At 36.8% G+C, this 17322-nt stretch overlaps 1 protein-coding gene across 5 annotated transcripts in view; it reads left to right on the top strand.

Annotated features, from left to right (window-relative positions):
- Positions 1–16998, top strand: part of cabin1 (calcineurin binding protein 1) — a 148073-nt gene extending 131075 nt beyond the window's left edge. For all 5 annotated transcript variants that reach the window (XM_056246898.1, XM_056246896.1, XM_056246895.1 and 2 more), the window contains 4 exons: positions 8935–9214; positions 12997–13143; positions 15213–15397; positions 16855–16998. In XM_056246898.1, the coding sequence (XP_056102873.1) occupies positions 8935–9214; positions 12997–13143; positions 15213–15397; positions 16855–16998 (756 nt within the window). The remainder of the gene's footprint in view (positions 1–8934; positions 9215–12996; positions 13144–15212; positions 15398–16854) is intronic.
- Positions 16999–17322: the final 324 nt, after the last annotated feature.

Genomic DNA, 17322 nt, shown 5'->3' with positions numbered 1-17322 from the left:
ACGTAGTTATGAGGAAGGAATTGATCGCGCTCTGCTTCGCTTAAACTCAGGCGCAACCTCTCGCGCCACATCAAAGAGCGCAAAAGCAGTATTTATTGTTTGAATCTTGTGATAAAATAGACAAAATTTGAAAGCTAAGACTTTGTTTCATATAAAAAATAACAAAGCACAAATCTTATTGCAATTTGTTGGACAAACATTCATGATGAAACCTGAAAAGGGACGCAGTGTCTAACTTTCTCTTCATAAATCCATAATATAGCCTATATGCTTGTCCTGTGCGTCCGTGAATAAAAATGAAAATGCGAACAAAAACAGATCCTAATAAATGGCTTATCATCATTAGAATGTGAAAATTAAAATGACTGGTAATAGATTATGACGGAATTTTTACGACCCTGTCTGTCAAAATGACTCATTGTCACAGTTGTAAACACGACAGCTTTCTTCTTCCATGAGGGGGTTTGGCATCACAACGACTTTATTTCCAGCGGACTGTTAAAGAATGCGACACGCGTCTCCCGGAAATCCTGAATTCAACAGTCATCGGATGATGACTTTGAAACTCCTAAAGTGTTTTCCATTTTGTGTGTAAATGCTTGAGACATTTAGCAGGGCTCCAGACTAACATCGCCACTTAGTTTTTACAGATGGTGGCGCCAGCACCTGATTTGGTAAAGCTGAGGGATTTTTAACCAAAAAGAATGACTATTGTTTTGCATTAATATGTGCAGTAACTAATAATATTACATGTTTATTTCTTGGAAATGCACATTTGACATTAAAGCACTGAGCTTGAGTTGAGATGCAGATAAAATTTACTTTTATTAACAACAGTAACATGTAAAAACTAGGGCTGTCAGTTAAATGCGTTATTAACGGCTTTAACGCAAACCCATTTTAACGGCATCAATTTTTTTATCGTGCGATTAACGGTCTTTTTGGCCTAGCACACTTTGTCGTTTTTTTCACATGCTTTTGCAACAGGACGCGGCATGTGCGGTGAAACCCATTCATGTCAATGGCTTGCGCCGCGCGAGGACGTTTTGTTGCTTCGTCGACCAAAGCGCAAGCGGATCTAGCTAGACCAGAAACAAAACAGCAGGCACGCCGCACACACTTGTTTGGGCTTGCGAGCCGGCCAAATAGTAGGTTAACGTTACGTTTTGAGTGGATGACGAGCGCGAGACGCCGAAATGGATGCCAATAAGATTCTGAATGGAGAGTTTACTTTTAAAAAGTTGCCAAATGGTTCCATTGACGAAACCAAAGTGATCTGTGTGTTTTGTCGTTGTGAACTGAGCTATCATCATCGCAGCACGTCCAGTCTGAAACACCACTTGATGATGGCCAAGCACACACACACACACACACACACACACAGCTGATGCGAATTCTCCTCCGAATTCAATATCAGGACCTCGTCAGTATTTCTTTCACCCTTTTATTGATGGACAGTGTTACATTGTGTGAGAGATTATTTGCTCCAAGTGAGAATGTTAGTGTGAAATTGAACACAGTATATGCCAATGTTGTTTTCAATAAAAAACATTTGCACAAAGCAAGCCGATCCACTTTTCCATGTTGATAAGAGCATTAAAATGAGAAAAAATAATGGGAGAAAAAGAAATCAAGAGACATTTAGAATAGATAAAAATGTCCGATTATTTGCGATTAATCGCGAGTTAACTATGACACCAATGCGATTAATCGCGATTAAATATTTTAATCGTTTGACAGCACCAGTAAAAACCAAAAATAAAATCAAAAAATTCTCTATACAAATTAGGTTATCACATTAAAAATACAATTCCAACTGTATAAGATTTAGAGCTTTAAAGGGGAACTTGGCAACTATTTCAACTTAATAAAACCGTTTGGAAATCATTTGGATGGTTAAATAGCCTGTTCTGGTGAGAATGGTGGCTTTCCCCGCTCCCCCCAGCGTCCCCAGGCGGAAAACCAACCTTGCAACATGGGGACTAACGTCCCGGTGAGTTGGAAATAGGAAGTCTCGTGAGAAGCGAGAACGAGTGAGAAACACAAACTGGTTTACGGCAATTCGACATTAACACACACGCCATATGATACTGTGTATGATGCATTACCCACTCGGTAGACATAGCTCCACACGATAAAGTTGGCCGGCTCCGATAATAACAAATGCACATGAGCAGCGGTAGAAAGGGGGAGGAGGGTGCCGCAAGTGAGTTTCTTTACAACAGTATTGTGAAATATACGCCGCACAGCTGTAGGGGGAGCTCAATGAGAAAACAAAAGTGAAAATCAGCGAAGAAATGGCTAGAGTTGCCAAGTTCCCCATTAAAGTGCTGGAAAAAGTGTGAAGCACTCTCAAAAGGTTGTACGAATCCTGAAATGAATAATGTAGAAAAATCCAACTATTTATGCCACAATACCATGGTTACATTAAATCAATGGTGAATGTTGGTGATTTGTGGATTGAAAAGCCTTCTATAACTTGTTCTTTCATTGCACAGTGTTTCTCCTAGTTTTCCACACCAGCTCTATTTGATCTGATACCTGTTGTTTATATCAGAGGATTCTGCGCTGAATTTGAAGGCTTCTTCCTAGATCTCGCAGTGATGTTATTAATACTGTGGCGCATTCAAAGGCTTTCTCACTGGATCTCCCAGCACTGTGGAGTAATGGTGATCGAGATCGGCCCGCGAGTAAACCTGTTCTGATAGGCCGTGAGACAGAGGGTTGATTGGTACCATTTTGAGGGATTAAACCGCATGGTGATTTTTGTGTAGGTATATGACCCTGTATTTGAAAAATGTGTGATAGCATTAGATTCAAGGTAGTTTTTGGTTACGGAGGACGATTTTCAAACATATGTCAAGAAAAAGGATAAATGAATTTATCTTTAAATAAATTTTAAATTTTATAATTTTTTTTATAAATTTTTATAATAAAAAAAATTATACATTTTTTTTAATACATTTTTAAAATTATAAAAGGATACATTTTTCTCTCTTCTAGTCACTGAACACCTTACCTTGAGGTAGAATGATACAAGTGTTGATTTCTAATGAAAGCTACTATGGATCGGATGCTATCACACATTTTCCAACACTAGAGATGTGTACCTTCATGAAAATCAAAAACAAATTTAATCCCTCAAAATGGTACCGGTAGCCCAAATTTGGGGTCCCGTCTCATGGCCTATGAGCTCGAAGCTCGGTTACGTTCCGCTTTCATTTCGTTTGCCATTTGGCGTTTTTCATATGCAACAGAAATGGCAGCTCGTATCAGTTGGGCAACTCGGTGTCCCCTCGACATAAAGCCAGTCGCTCCTGAAGTTCATGTGCAGCATTCAGACACAGTTAAGCCTCTGTAATTCCTCAATTGCTGTTATTGCTGAAGGTCCATTAACATGTTTGGAGTTCATTTACTTCCTGTCAGTGGGTTTCTGTCTCTTTGTGCTGTCTAATGCTCACTCATTATAAAGAGTCTCTCGCTCACTCTCTCCATCTGCAGGTGAAATGAGTGATATTTAGGGCTACATGAAGAGCTGCTGTTGTTTTGAGGGGTTATGAAAGGTTTTGTTTGTTGTCGTTCGAGTCATTCTGGGGCTATTAGAGTTCAGAAGAAAGCCAACAGAGAGCAAGTATGTTTCACTATTGCAAACTCGCATACGAGGACTGGCTTTTTCTTCCACAGTTACATGTGAAAGTGTTTTATCCTGTGCATGGGAATAAAAAACCTCACTGTGAACAACAACATGTGAATGCCAACGCCCTTGCAAACATTTACCATGGTAACTATGATTTAAATTCGGGAGATTTATTATAAGGCAGGCGTCACTATTCAGAGATGTGTTTTTTTCGTATTCATTCCCATATGCATGTCACGTAAATCAGTCGGGGGGAAAAATTGCTGTATTTTCAAATACTTTTAAAATACATGCATTTCATGATATAGCTTCTGACCGCACTGCACGAGTTAGCGGCGCCATCTTTTGGCGGGACACCCAAAATTAATGCTAGCTAAATGCAAAGTGTGTGAAGGAATGAGTGTTGGTGAGTGTATGAAACTAATACTTACCAGCTGGCTGATAACTGGCCGTTGCGTGTTTCTGGGTGAACCATAATACTGTATCAGCCATTGGCTTTCACAATGAAACAGTCTGTTTACTTGCAATTATGAAATTCAGCCTCTTATGCAAATTGCAGGTCACACTCACATTTCTGTTTGATCAAATCAAAATTGACACAAAGCCTCATTGGCATATCACTTTGTTGGCCGAAACATGGTTGTGCTGCTTATCTTATAACACACTGTTTCCATAGTTACAGGATTGTGCCAGCGCTCCACGCAGCATAACTTTACACATGTGTAACTGAAGCCCTGAGTTAAATGAAACACCTTCTGTGGTGTAGTCCTACATTTCTTCACCTCTCTCTCCATTAGTTCAAGACTAGCCTCTGCTTTAGTGTGACCATTTGGCCCCCTAGTGGTCAAAACGTGCAGGTTGAGGACAGGTACATGTTACCGTGTTGACAAATGGTCAGATATTGTGGTTGAGAGAGATGAAACTAAATAAATATATATGGTAAATAATCTCTGTGCCGTGGGCTACACCAGACATCTCATTTGGGGAATGCCGATTCCTCTCCCTAATAGTATAATCTAAACCTCAAGCCTCAAGTCAGCTTGCAAATAAAGACGGTATATAAGTTATGGATGCCTCTGTTTGGTGTAATAGTAGTAATAGAGTGCAACAGTCGGGTCATGGAAGTAAAATCGCATTCATTTTCCCCAATGGGAAATTATAAAAAAAAAGTAAACAATAACTTGTAAACCTTTAAAGACAGACCTACTGTGAGCTACGAGGTTGTTAATTGATGGTATTTGCTTCTGCTGAAACTGTCAGCCAATATCATTTCAATTTATTCTTAAAAATAATCCTGTTAAACAGCTGAATTCGTGGTGAAAAACTACATTACCCATGATGCTTCACAGAAAATTCCACCAATCAGTAGTCACCACAATCAAAATAGCTCTGCCCACTCCAATGAAGCATTACGAATGATGTAATCGAGTCAGTCTCTCTGCACACTCTCAAAATACTTAAATATTTCTGTCTATGTGCATATTGTGCAATAAACTTGAACTTAAAATATATATTTTATATATATAGTCAACATTTTTAGCTTTTTTCCTGCCAATTCTATGTTTTCACTGTTATACGGTAGGGGGCGCTATTACACGTCTTCTGAAAGAGTACAGAATCTCTGGATCAAAACACATGCGAAGAAGAAGAATAACGCAATCATCAAACATTAAACGGCATATAAATCAAAACTGCCTAATGTTACTGAATGAAATGTCGACCCAGGACGAGTTACAGGACTGTGAAGCTTTAGGGGTGTTGATGAACTCGATCTACTCCATCTGTGTTTTGATCATCGTTCTGAATCCGATCTGGACATAACGTTAGTCTTTGATAAAAACGTTATTTTCTCAGTTATGTGCTCAATGTTTTATTAAAAAAAAAACACATATAAGTGTTGATAAAAAAGAATGCATTAAACTAGAATAAAACGTTTTTTTCTTTCGTTTGATATATTGCATGTTCAGATATTCATACAACAAAATATTCTGGGGGCCATGAAAACATTTTGTGAACATGCTAAAAAATTCTAGCGCTGACTGGCAATATTTTTCAAAAACGCTTAGTAGTTTTATATTTCTTTATTGTTTTTAATTTGATTATGCTGTTCATGGGGTCGTAGTTCTTTCTCCCACTAAAGCTGTTATGTACACAGTCTTGTATCTTAGTTTTTTTGGTGTCTAATTTTCAAATACTACTTTGCTTCAAATCAAAGTTTGTAGTGTTGTGATTCACCTCGTAGCTTGTTGGCTTGGTTCATGGCCTATAACGCTTTAATAAAGACTTTTTTTTAAAATCGCTATGGAAGAAATGAATGGGGAAAAAAACCACTTCAGGAACCAGCGTTGCTGAAAATTTTGGTGGGTGCTAATTCACTCTATACAAGTGCACCATCTTCATATATATATATATATACACTACCGTTCAAAAGTTTGGGGTCGGTACGATTTTAAATACTTTTAAAAGAATTCTCTTCTGCTAACCATGGCTGCGCTTATTTGATTAAAAATACAACAAAAATCAGTTATAGTATTAAATATTATTCCAGTGTAAATCAGCTGTTTTCTGTGTGGATATATAGTAAAGTGTAATTTATTCCTGTGATCAAAGCTGAATTTTCAGCATCACCAGTGTCAGTGTCTTCAGTGTCAAATGATCCTTCACAAATCAGTATAATATGAGGATTTGATGCTCAAGAAACATTTATTATTATTATCAATGTTGAAACAGTTGTTGGTCTGTCAGTTGTACAGTTTTTTTTTTTTTTTTTAGGATTCTTTGATGAATAGGAAGTTCAAAAGAACAGCATTTGTTTGAAATAGAATCTTTTGTAACATTATAAATGTCTTTACTGTCCTTGATAAATAAAAGTATTGATTTCTTTCCTCCAAAAAATAAAAATAAAATTCTCACTGACCCCAAACTTTTGAACGGTAGTGTATATATATATATACTAGTCATTGATGTATCTCAGTAGGAATCCACGCATCTGAAATTTAGTGTATTGCGGAAATTTCCCCATGTGGATTTCGCATCGGATTCAAGTTTGTTTGTTTTTGCACATGTGAAATTTCCCAAAAGTTTTGCTAATGTGGCCATGCCTTTACATTTAAAGTCATAGAGATTTCACAGAGATTTGAGTGTGGGCTCTTTTGACTTGGGCAAATAAGAAACCATCTATCAACCACTCGGAAATCTCCACTATGTAACAACAACTTGTTAAAAACAAACCTCAGAAACTTCATAGCAACGCCTTGGCAACCACCTGTAACTCCCTAGCCTACAGGCAGTGAGAAACCACTCACATTTACACAGAATATGTAAACAAATTACCCTATTTTGAATCAAGAATTGACCTGCCGCATGATAAAATGTACAAAAACATCTCATAGAGGCGTAAAGAAGGGGCCTTAGAAACTTGGGAGTGTTGTCTTTTGTCCTAGTTTTACATATGCAATCAACATCGAGTTATCTCTTTTATCATAAGCTGCAGTTTCCTTCCTTCCTACGGGAAGCTTTTACTGAACATTAGTGCACAAAACCAAAAAGACGTGATCCGCACCAGTCCAACTCTTCAGAGAGAGAGAGCAAAGTGCGTGGACGTTTGATCAGCTATTGGCTGCGGTTTGGATGTGTTGCTATGGCAACAGCTGGTTCTGTTGTCGTGTGGTTTGTTTGTGGAGCCGTGAGGTGAGCTTGTCCCTGAGTGCTTCTCTCAAGACACACTCACGCGCACACAGGACCCAGAGCTGTTTAGTTTGTTTGCCTGTTCACATGCTTTTTCTGCTGTGCGTGTACTGAATCGTCCATCTTGATGAAGGGCAAAACGAAGCACTATATCACAGGTAGGCCTCACAGATGCAGCTGATTGGATGACTAAGTTTGTTGCATGGATATTTGCTCAACAAGTGTGTTTCCTGCTCATTGATTGGTGTTTTAGTAGCTGTATTGCTGTTATACCAGTTCTAAGAGTTAATGTCCTGCTTGCTTAATTGTATTTGCTTTATAATGCTTTATTTATGACGACTTGTGTGTTATTGACCGTGAGAATCAGTGGTGTCATTTCACCAAAAGCAGAAAATTTGACTCCCTCAATGTGACGACAAGTGTGTTAGTTTTGATCATAACCAAAGCAAATTAGACCGTTATAGACCACTGTTATAAGGATTAAGGGTGTTCAAGTACTTCACACAACTTTTTCCAGCACTTAAAGCTCAAAAGTCTGAATATTATCCAATTGAAATGTTATTTTTAATGTGATGACTAAACATATTTGTATTCATCCTTCAAAGATTGTCTGAATTTGTAAAACTAAAAGTTCACAATAGGAAAACTAACACTTGGTGAAATACAAATACTTTCATTTTAAAATAAAAAAGAGACTAAATTACCACTATAACCTGTAGATGGCAGCGGAGTACTACTTTTCTCATTAGCCATTTCCACTCCCTAATATAATTTTTTCTCACTTTTTTCGTTTGAATTTTTATTAGAGAATATCAAATAGCTAAATAATGATTTTTTTTTTGGTCTATTTTTGTCACTTTTTGTACTCAAGTGGGAAGTATATATTTGTAGGAAAAGTCACAAAGCCTCATGAAACGCAAACTTTTCTTCAAATTGTGAATGAAATGACACAAACAGGCAGTGAATAAAGAGCGCTTCATTTATAATCACAGAAGCTCAGTCCGTTCAGTGCAGTTCAGTTCACTCCCGTTTTAATCAATGAATTTGACTGAACTTCACAATGAATCTTTTCTTTACATCGTGTCTGGTTCGTTTGTTATAATGAGAGGATTTGTGTGCATGTAAAACTTAGTAAACTTGCACTAAACAAACTAAGAAAGTGAGAATCCACTCAGTATCGTTCAAAATACTAAATGATACTGAGTGGATTCTCACTTTCTGAGTAAATCCTCTGATTGGTCATTATTTTCAACAGAAATGCCTGTGATTGGCTACAATTCTCTGCAAAATCACATTGTAAATAGACACTGTTGAACTCGTGTGACATCAATATGACAACCAGATCTATTTAACTTACTTTACATTTACAAATTACATGTTGTAATATAGGCTAACTCAATAAAAATATTACTTTGTAATAACCTGACCAGGAATCCAAGGCATGGCAGGTCCAAGAATGCAGGAAGTAAAGATAACTTACTTCACTCTTTCTCTGTTGTTTCACTGTTTCTCTTCTTCTATCACTTTCTCTTTGGCTCCATTGAAGTCTGTTTTTCTTTTTTTGAGCACATCAACTCATGGCCCTGTTTTTCTGTCCCGTCTGTTTACAGAGCTCCAGTGATGCGCCAACCACTCCCAAGTTTAGTAAAGACCAGCGAGACATCTTCTTCCCAGCATCATTCTCCACGCCGTGCCTCCACACACACTCACACACACACCCAGCATCAGCGCAGGACGGGGAAGCCAAGCTGAGCAAGACCCCTCGGCCACTTCTCATCCAGACACAAACACACACCACTCCATCACAGATCTACTGCCAACCCGACCAATCGCAGCAGCGCAAGACGCCTAGCCAGCCAATCGCAAGCATGGCCTTTTTGCCCCACACAGGTACGGGATCTAATCTTTGCAGTAACACGTTCATTTCACATTCACATTTATTTGTATAGCGCTTTTCACAATACACATCGTTTCAAAGCAGCTTTACAGAAAAGTCCACATTATTACAATTCAGAGTTATCTGTTACCATAAGGTAACTGTCTTAGTTATGTATTTTAGAAATGTACATATACAAATCACAGTTAGCTAAAAATGTATCAATTTAAACAATATTATAATTTAAGGCAGAACAGAAATCAAGACGCATCAACTGTACAATTTATGTGTAATGAACAGATAAGCCTGAACCTCGAGCTGAGACTCAAACACAACGCTACATAACCGCTTATTCTTATCAGTTCTTTTGTCTTTGGGTCGCTATATTTCCCACAGATTTCTGCTCTTACAGATACAGACAAAGTAGCACAGTAAAGATTACATTTATATGAATGCATTAGTGAGAGAGTGATTGCGAGTGAATTAATTCTACATGGCAGCGTCTCTCTGCTAATAGTGAAGCTGTGGGTTTTAGTTACTATGAAATATGATAAATCACAGAACGGTGTTGACAATACATTTCTGTGAATGTTTCTGTGTGCCCGATCTGCACATGATTTGTGCGCTTCGGTTTGTATGTGTGTGTGTGTGTGTGTGTGTGTGTGTGTGTGTGTGTGTGTTACAATGCAGCAGCGCATTAGTTTAAAACGACGATTCATTTACCTGTACAATAAGCTGTTTAAAATGAGCATTCACGCGATAAATCTTGAGCTTCCAGGTGGTGTAATCAAACATATATGTGCAGCGCTCTCTCGGTGTACAGGTGAAACTCGAAAAATTAGAATATCGTGCAAAAGTTTATTTATTTCAGTAATTCAACTTAAAAGGTGAAACTAATATATTATATAGACTCATTACATGCAAAGTGAGATATTTCAAGCCTTTATTTGTTATCATTTTCATGATTATGGCTTACAGTTATGGCTTACAGTTACAGTTATGAAAAAGTTTCCATAAGCTGTAAGCCATAATCATCAAAATTATAACAAATAAAGGCTTGAAATATCTCACTTTGCATGTAATGAGTCTATATAATATATTAGTTTCACCTTTTAAGTTGAATTACTGAAATAAATGAACTTTTGCACGACATTCAAATTTTTCGAATTTCACCTGTACATTTGTTTATTTTAACTGTTGGAAATGGAGCGTAAAAGTGGACTTCAAAGATTTCTTATCCTGTTGCGTCCTCTATAGGCCACGATCAGCGACTAGTCGACGTCAAGCATCATGGCAGAGCATTAAAGTCGACTAGTCTGTGCAACCCCTAATGTATATAATCCTTAGAATACTACATAGCATACTGTTCACTGCATACTGTGCAGTATATGCTCTTATACTTCCTGTTATTAAAAAAAATAGTGTATGAAGCAGATGAAAACATATTGCAGCATAATGTTTAATTCACTGAGTGGCATCAAATTATGATTTCAGAGATACACTAGACAAGTTTGGGGTCTGTAAGATTTATTTAAAATAATTTATATTTTTTTATTTTAATACTGGTATTCAGCAAGGATTCTTTAAATGTATCAAAAGTTACAGTAAATATATTTATAATCAGCATATCTAAATGATCATGTGACTCTGAAGAGTGAAGACTGGAGTAATGATGCTGAAAATCCAGCTTTGATCACAGGAATAAATGATATTTTACGATATATTCACAAAGAAAACAGTTATTTTAAAATGTAGTAATATTTCAGACTATTGTCGTTATTTTACTGTATACTTTTGATCGAATAAATGCAGCCTTTGTGAGCAGAAGAAACTGCTATTAAAAGCATTGAAAAACCAACCCCAAACTTTTGAACGCGAGTGTAAATATGGCTATTTAGCGTTTTTGTTCCAATTTTGTAAAATATTCAGTTTGCAGTCCCAACAAATAATGAGAATAATAAAAAGAAAAATATCACACTTGGAAGTTTAATTTGAGCAAATTGCATTGTGGGATTCCATGAAGTATGCTGTGTTGAATACTTGTTGTTTTGGCTAATGTAGTCATCTGGGATATTGTAATTATCCAGAAAAGTTTCAGACTAAGCGAGTACACTGCATTACAGTAAGTACGAGTAGTGTGTGTTATATTATTTAAAACACACCCTTTTTTTAGTGGGCGCTGCTTTGGTTGGCACTCAGTTGACAGACATGTGACCAGAAGTGTGTTTGTTCATGAAATTATACATACTGTTTATGATTTACTCTATATAACCATTTCCTGTTGGGGATCAACATCGAGTTTATAACTTCAACAAGTTTCATAACTAATCGAGCCAGCCGTGTCACTTCCTCCTGTGTTCGGTGTGTGTCGTTTAGGCTGATGCGTTCATGCTCTGTTGCTAAGGAAACAAGGATGAATGCTCAAGTACATGATTGTGTTAAGCGTGCGTGTATACGACTGTGTGTGTGTCCTTGAGAGGCCAAATGAAAGTGCATGATGTTCTACAACATAATGGGGTTTGAGCCGGTCAGCTGTCTTTAAAATCAGTCAGTTTCTGTCGTATTAAAGCTTGTCAAAAGCTCTTTTTCATCACAAGCCGGCGGTAAACATAAGCATGCTTAGATGCACACAGACATACTATATCTGTCACTTTATTCGAGATTACTGGTGCGATGATCAGAGTCCGTGGTAAACACTGCCGTCATTCTCACAGCCATCGCAACATTGCATCTCAGACACATTATTCTCCACAAACACTGAAAAATAAAGGCCGAAATCATCTTAGTGTTGATATGCATCAGCATTGTTGTTCTTACAGGGTTTCTGCGAGTCTTTAAAAACGTCTTAATTCACCCTTACATAAATGAAGTCTTAAATCAGAGCAGAAAGTCTTGGCATTAAATGCATGCGATGCAGAAAATGAAAATCTTCCTCAGTATTTTTGTCCTGTTTACCCATACAAACATCTGAACAAGTTTATTACATCAAGGTACATTTATTTGAGATGCAAATGTAAAATGAAGTCTCGAAAGATGTAACAAAATGTATTGTGCTTAAAACAAGAACAAATATCTGTCAAAACTTCTGAATGAAGCCGCTTTTTCTGAGCCTATTGGCAGATGTGTGTTCTTGTTTCAGTCGTAAACTTCATTTTGATCAATTTCACAGAAAACAAGACTTCTTGTTTCGTCATTTTACATCTGAAGTAAATGTATCCTGATTTAGGAATCTTTAGATATTTGTACTAGTCAAAAAAAGAGAAATACTGAGGAAAAACAGAAGTGTAATCAGAAGGTACAATAAAAGTTATTTTCATAATGTTGTGTTTTTGGGGGGTGAAAGGAGTTAAAAATGATCAGATATTTGTTGGAAGTGTTTCACCCTAAACATTTGCATTTAGAGAACATATTGATGTATTGTGTTCCCTTACATTTATGCCTTACATTTTCTTTACTTGATCTTAAGAAGGTCTTAAATAAGTCTTAAATTAACCTTCATAAAATATGCAGTAACCCTATGTTAAGCTATTAACATTTATTTTTCTTAATTCAAAAAATAGAATAGAATATAGATATTAGATTAAAATCTTAAATCATTTAAAATTTTGTCTCAACTGAAAATCCAGCAAAAAAAAAAAAAAAAGTCAAAGCATGTAACAAAACTTAAAATGAAAATTGTAAATATATGTACTTGCATTATGTACTTGACGCTTTAATGCAGAGCTCAGTTGGTTTGCACTCACAGAAGAGTTTTGAATGTGGCCCATCCTGACTGTGTGTGTGTGTGTGTGTGTAGAGGAGCGAGAGGAGGCCACGGCGTCTGAGGGTCTGCTGTACCGTCAGCATGAGTCTCACCTGTGTCAGCAGATGAAGATGATGGCCAGTGTCTCTCAGATTCACAACACACACGAGTGGCCGTCCTGCTCCACTCACACCAGCACAGGTACTGCAGATTCACACACTCCATTGCTCATGTTCAGCAGGCAATATGCAGGAGCAATACTGCACTCTATTGTCAAGAAGTTAAGTGAACCGTTTGGGCTCATTAGTCCTTAAAGCCTGCTGTATCATATATGATAGGTGCGTTTTTAAGACCTCGAAACTATCGACAACATCAGGACCTGTCGCTCTTCTGTCGTCTGATTGAAGGTTTCGATTTTTTAGCAATTAAAAAGCCTTTTATTATTATTGTACAAACGTCCTGCTTTCTAAAATCATCTTTAATGATTTTAAGTAAACTTTTGAGTAACTTCTATATTGTTAGTAATATTTTAAGATGAACACTTACTGGAATGAAGCCACTTAGATTTCCTAGCACTTAAATATCATCTTACTGAGACATATTATTGGCAGATATAGAGTGACGACTGATATTTATATGCGTTTTATGTCAGTAGTCTGTTATAACGATCTCACTGATTTACAATCAAGCATCAGAATTTCATTATTCTTTTTGGCCATATAAATATCAGCATCTGCACCAAATTGCAGTTTTGCAATAAAATTGAGCTGTTTTTTCCTCCTCAACTATGACTCACTATATCATATGAGCCATAAAAGCATGATGTGTCAATAATGATACTCAACAAAAATGCATCAACGAATTTAATAGATTTTGGCTTATAAACCATTAGACAAAATGGTTTATTAGACAATTATTAACCAATTATTTCTTCAATAAACCATTTAAAAAATGAAACATTTTCTGGAAATGATAATTTATTTTTATTTATCTTTACAGATTTAAAAAAAAAAAAAAATGAGCAAGGTTGCATTAAATTGATCAAAAGTGACAGTAAAGACATTTATAATGTTAAAAAAGTTTTGTTTTTTTAACTTTCTGTTCATCAAAGAATCCATCACTGTTTCTGTACTGTTTTCAACACTGATAATAATCAGTTTCTTTCTCATCAAATCATCATATTAGAGTGATTTCTGCAGGATCATGCGACTCTGAAGACTGGAGTAATGATGCTGAAAATTCAGCTTTGATCACAGGAATAAATTACACTTTACTATATATTCACATAGAAAACAGTTATTTTAAATTGTAATAATATTTCACAATATTACTGTTTTTACTGTAATTTTGATCAAATAAACACAGCCTCTGTGAGCAGAAGAAACAATAAAAAATCGTACCAAACTTTTGAACGCTAGTGTAATTATTTGTTAAATGAATTATAAATAAGTAAATAAACAATAACACGGTAACACTTTACAATAAGGTTCATTAATTACATTAGTTAGCATGAACTAATAATGAACTGCACTTACACAGCATTTATTAATCTTTGTTAATTTCAACATTTACTAATACTTTATTAAAATCTTGGGTAACACTTTATTTTACAGTGTCATTGCTACATATGTTACATGTACTTACCATAGTAATAACAGTAAATGATGCATAATTACATGCAAATAGCCCTCAACCAAACCCTAATCCTACCCTAACCCTATAGTAAGTACATATTACTCAGTACTTAAATATATAATTACACTGTGACAATGACACCTTAAAATAAAGTGTAAGCAAATCTTGTTAACATTAGTTAATGCACTGTGAACTAACATGAACAATGAGCATCTGTATTTTTATTAACAAAGATTACCAAATACAGTAACAAATGTATTGCTCATGGTGTGGAAATTGTAGTAAATCGCAAGAGACTACTTCTCACATTGAGCACACGAATGCGTGTTTCATTTATTATTATTGAAAACAAAAACACTCAACTCCAAAAAGGCGCTGACTAGCGTCTCACGTCATCACGCATACAGAACATTTAAAGGGACCACGATCCCTGAACAACAGTGAGGAACAATGCCAAGAACAAAGGTGAATTATGTATGTCAAAGTCACTACAATGGTTAGAAACTAAATGAACCTAATTGTAAAGTGTTACCGATAACACTTACTCGTTCTCTACTTCAGTTGGTCACATTTTTAGAATAATAATAGTAATATAAAGTAAGAAATGACATGTGAATGTTTCCTGATTCCTCCAGAAAGTGAGCAGTGGAAGCAGGGTGACCCGAGTCGCATCCGCTCCAGAATCCCCCCCAACATGCCCAAACTGGTGATTCCCTCCACAGTCACCAAATTCCCCCCCGAGATCACCGTCACGCCCCCCACACCCACCCTGCTCTCGCCCAAGGGGAGCATCTCTGAGGAGACCAAACAAAAGCTCAAGGTCCGTATCTTGTCCTCGCTGATCATCAAGATGAGCTGTTTACAGTAGTGACTAGGGGTGTAGCGACACACGTCACTGAACTCCCAATACCATATTATTGCCATACTCCAAAACACACGATAAAAGGTTAAAGGATTAGTTCACTTTTAAAAAAACTTTTGCTGATAATTTACTCACCCCATGTCATCCAAGATGTCCATGTCTTTCTTTCTTCAGTCGAAAAGAAATTAAGGTTTTTGATGAAAACATTCCAGGATTTTTCTCCATATAATGCACTTTACTGGGCACCAAACGGTTCAAGGTCCAAAAGACAGTTTCAGTGCAAACTGCAAACTGTTCAAAGGGCTTTAAACGATTCCAGACGATGAATAAGGGTCTTATCAAGCGAAACGATCGCTCATTTAAAAAAGAAATAACAAAGTTTAAGTTTTATAAGCTCACATGCTCGCCTTGCTCTGTTCTGTGATGCACGTTCGTGACTCTCCTGTTCGAACTCGTTCATCAAAATGAACGAATCTTTTTTCGAGTCATTTGATTCATTTAACGAACGAAACGAACGAATTGACTCGGAAAAAGATTCGTTCATTTTGATGAACGAGTTTGAACAGGAGAGTCACACAGAACAGAGCAAGGCGAGCATTTGAGCTTATAAAACTTAAACTTTGTTATTTCTTTTTTAAATGAGCCATCGTTTCGCTTGATAAGACCCTTATTCATCGTCTGGAATCGTTTAAAGCCATTTGAACAGTTTGCAGTTTGCACTGAAACTGTCTTTTGGACCTTGGACCGTTTGGTGCCCAGTAAAGTGCATTATATGGAGAAAAATCCTGGAATGTTTTCATCAAAAACCTTAATTTCTTTTCGACTGAAGAAAGAAAGACATGGACATCTTGGATGACATGGGGGTGAGTAAATTATCAGCAAATTTTTTTTTTAAAGTGAACTAATCCTTTAACAAAAAAGTGTACTGTTGATTAAAATGATAAATTTGATATTACATTGTGTGTGTAAATGAATAGGCTTGGATTTGGTGCTGGAAACCCAACGCACAGGACAATAGAGACACCAGAATAAACATATTCATGATTCTGAAGCTGAAAACACAGAATTATTTGAGATGAATATGCTTTCACTCTGTCACTGACTAGATATATTTATAATAATGTAGGCCACTTTTAACATTTGGCATAATCAGGACCCACAAATATTCCCCTATTGCATTATTATACATTATATTCAACATTATATATAGTACTGACACTAAAACTCTGAAAACTTTGACATTTTTTTCTCTCACACAGTAATGTTTATTTTAGGTGAACTATCCACAATACAGATTTGTATTGTATTGCATTTGTGTATTGTTACACCCCTAGTATTGACACATCCACAGATACAAAGTATTTGGACACTTTTGAAATGTATTTTAAGTGTCCACTTTCTCTTTGTCCCGTCAGAATGTGATCCTGTCCTCTCAGTCGGCAGCGAACGTGAAGAAAGACACTCTGGCTCAGCCCGCTTTAGAGGTCCAGGAGACGTCGAGTCAGGAGTCGTCCCTGGAGAGCGAGTCCGATGAGGAAGATGACTACATGGACATCTGACTCCATCTCCTGTAGCTGCAGCTGAGCTCTGACGGTTGCGTCTTCGTCTGGTTTTCGTTTTTCAGCGAAAGGGCTTTTTCCTACCCTGGCACTTGTGTCCTGTTGTATTTGCTCCTCTGCTGCTACGCATGGACTGGGTTTCTATGTTCTTCTGTTGTTTTTTCGTTGTGTACGATCCTGCAAAGTGCCATTTTTACTCCAGCGGTTACAAAAACCTTCAACATCACGGAGAGTCTGAGGAAAACTGTTCTACTTAGGGATGGATGGCGTAATATTGGCAGTTTGTGTAATGCAATTTACTCACTCAAGAGTTTCCTGGGCATT

Source organism: Rhinichthys klamathensis, unplaced genomic scaffold, assembly GCF_029890125.1.
Source record: "Rhinichthys klamathensis goyatoka isolate OS25496 unplaced genomic scaffold, OSU_Roscu_1.1 h1tg000040l_1, whole genome shotgun sequence".
NCBI lineage: Eukaryota > Metazoa > Chordata > Actinopteri > Cypriniformes > Leuciscidae > Rhinichthys > Rhinichthys klamathensis.
The sequence above is the reverse complement of the archived record's forward strand: the minus strand, read 5'-3'. Positions and strand labels throughout refer to the sequence as shown.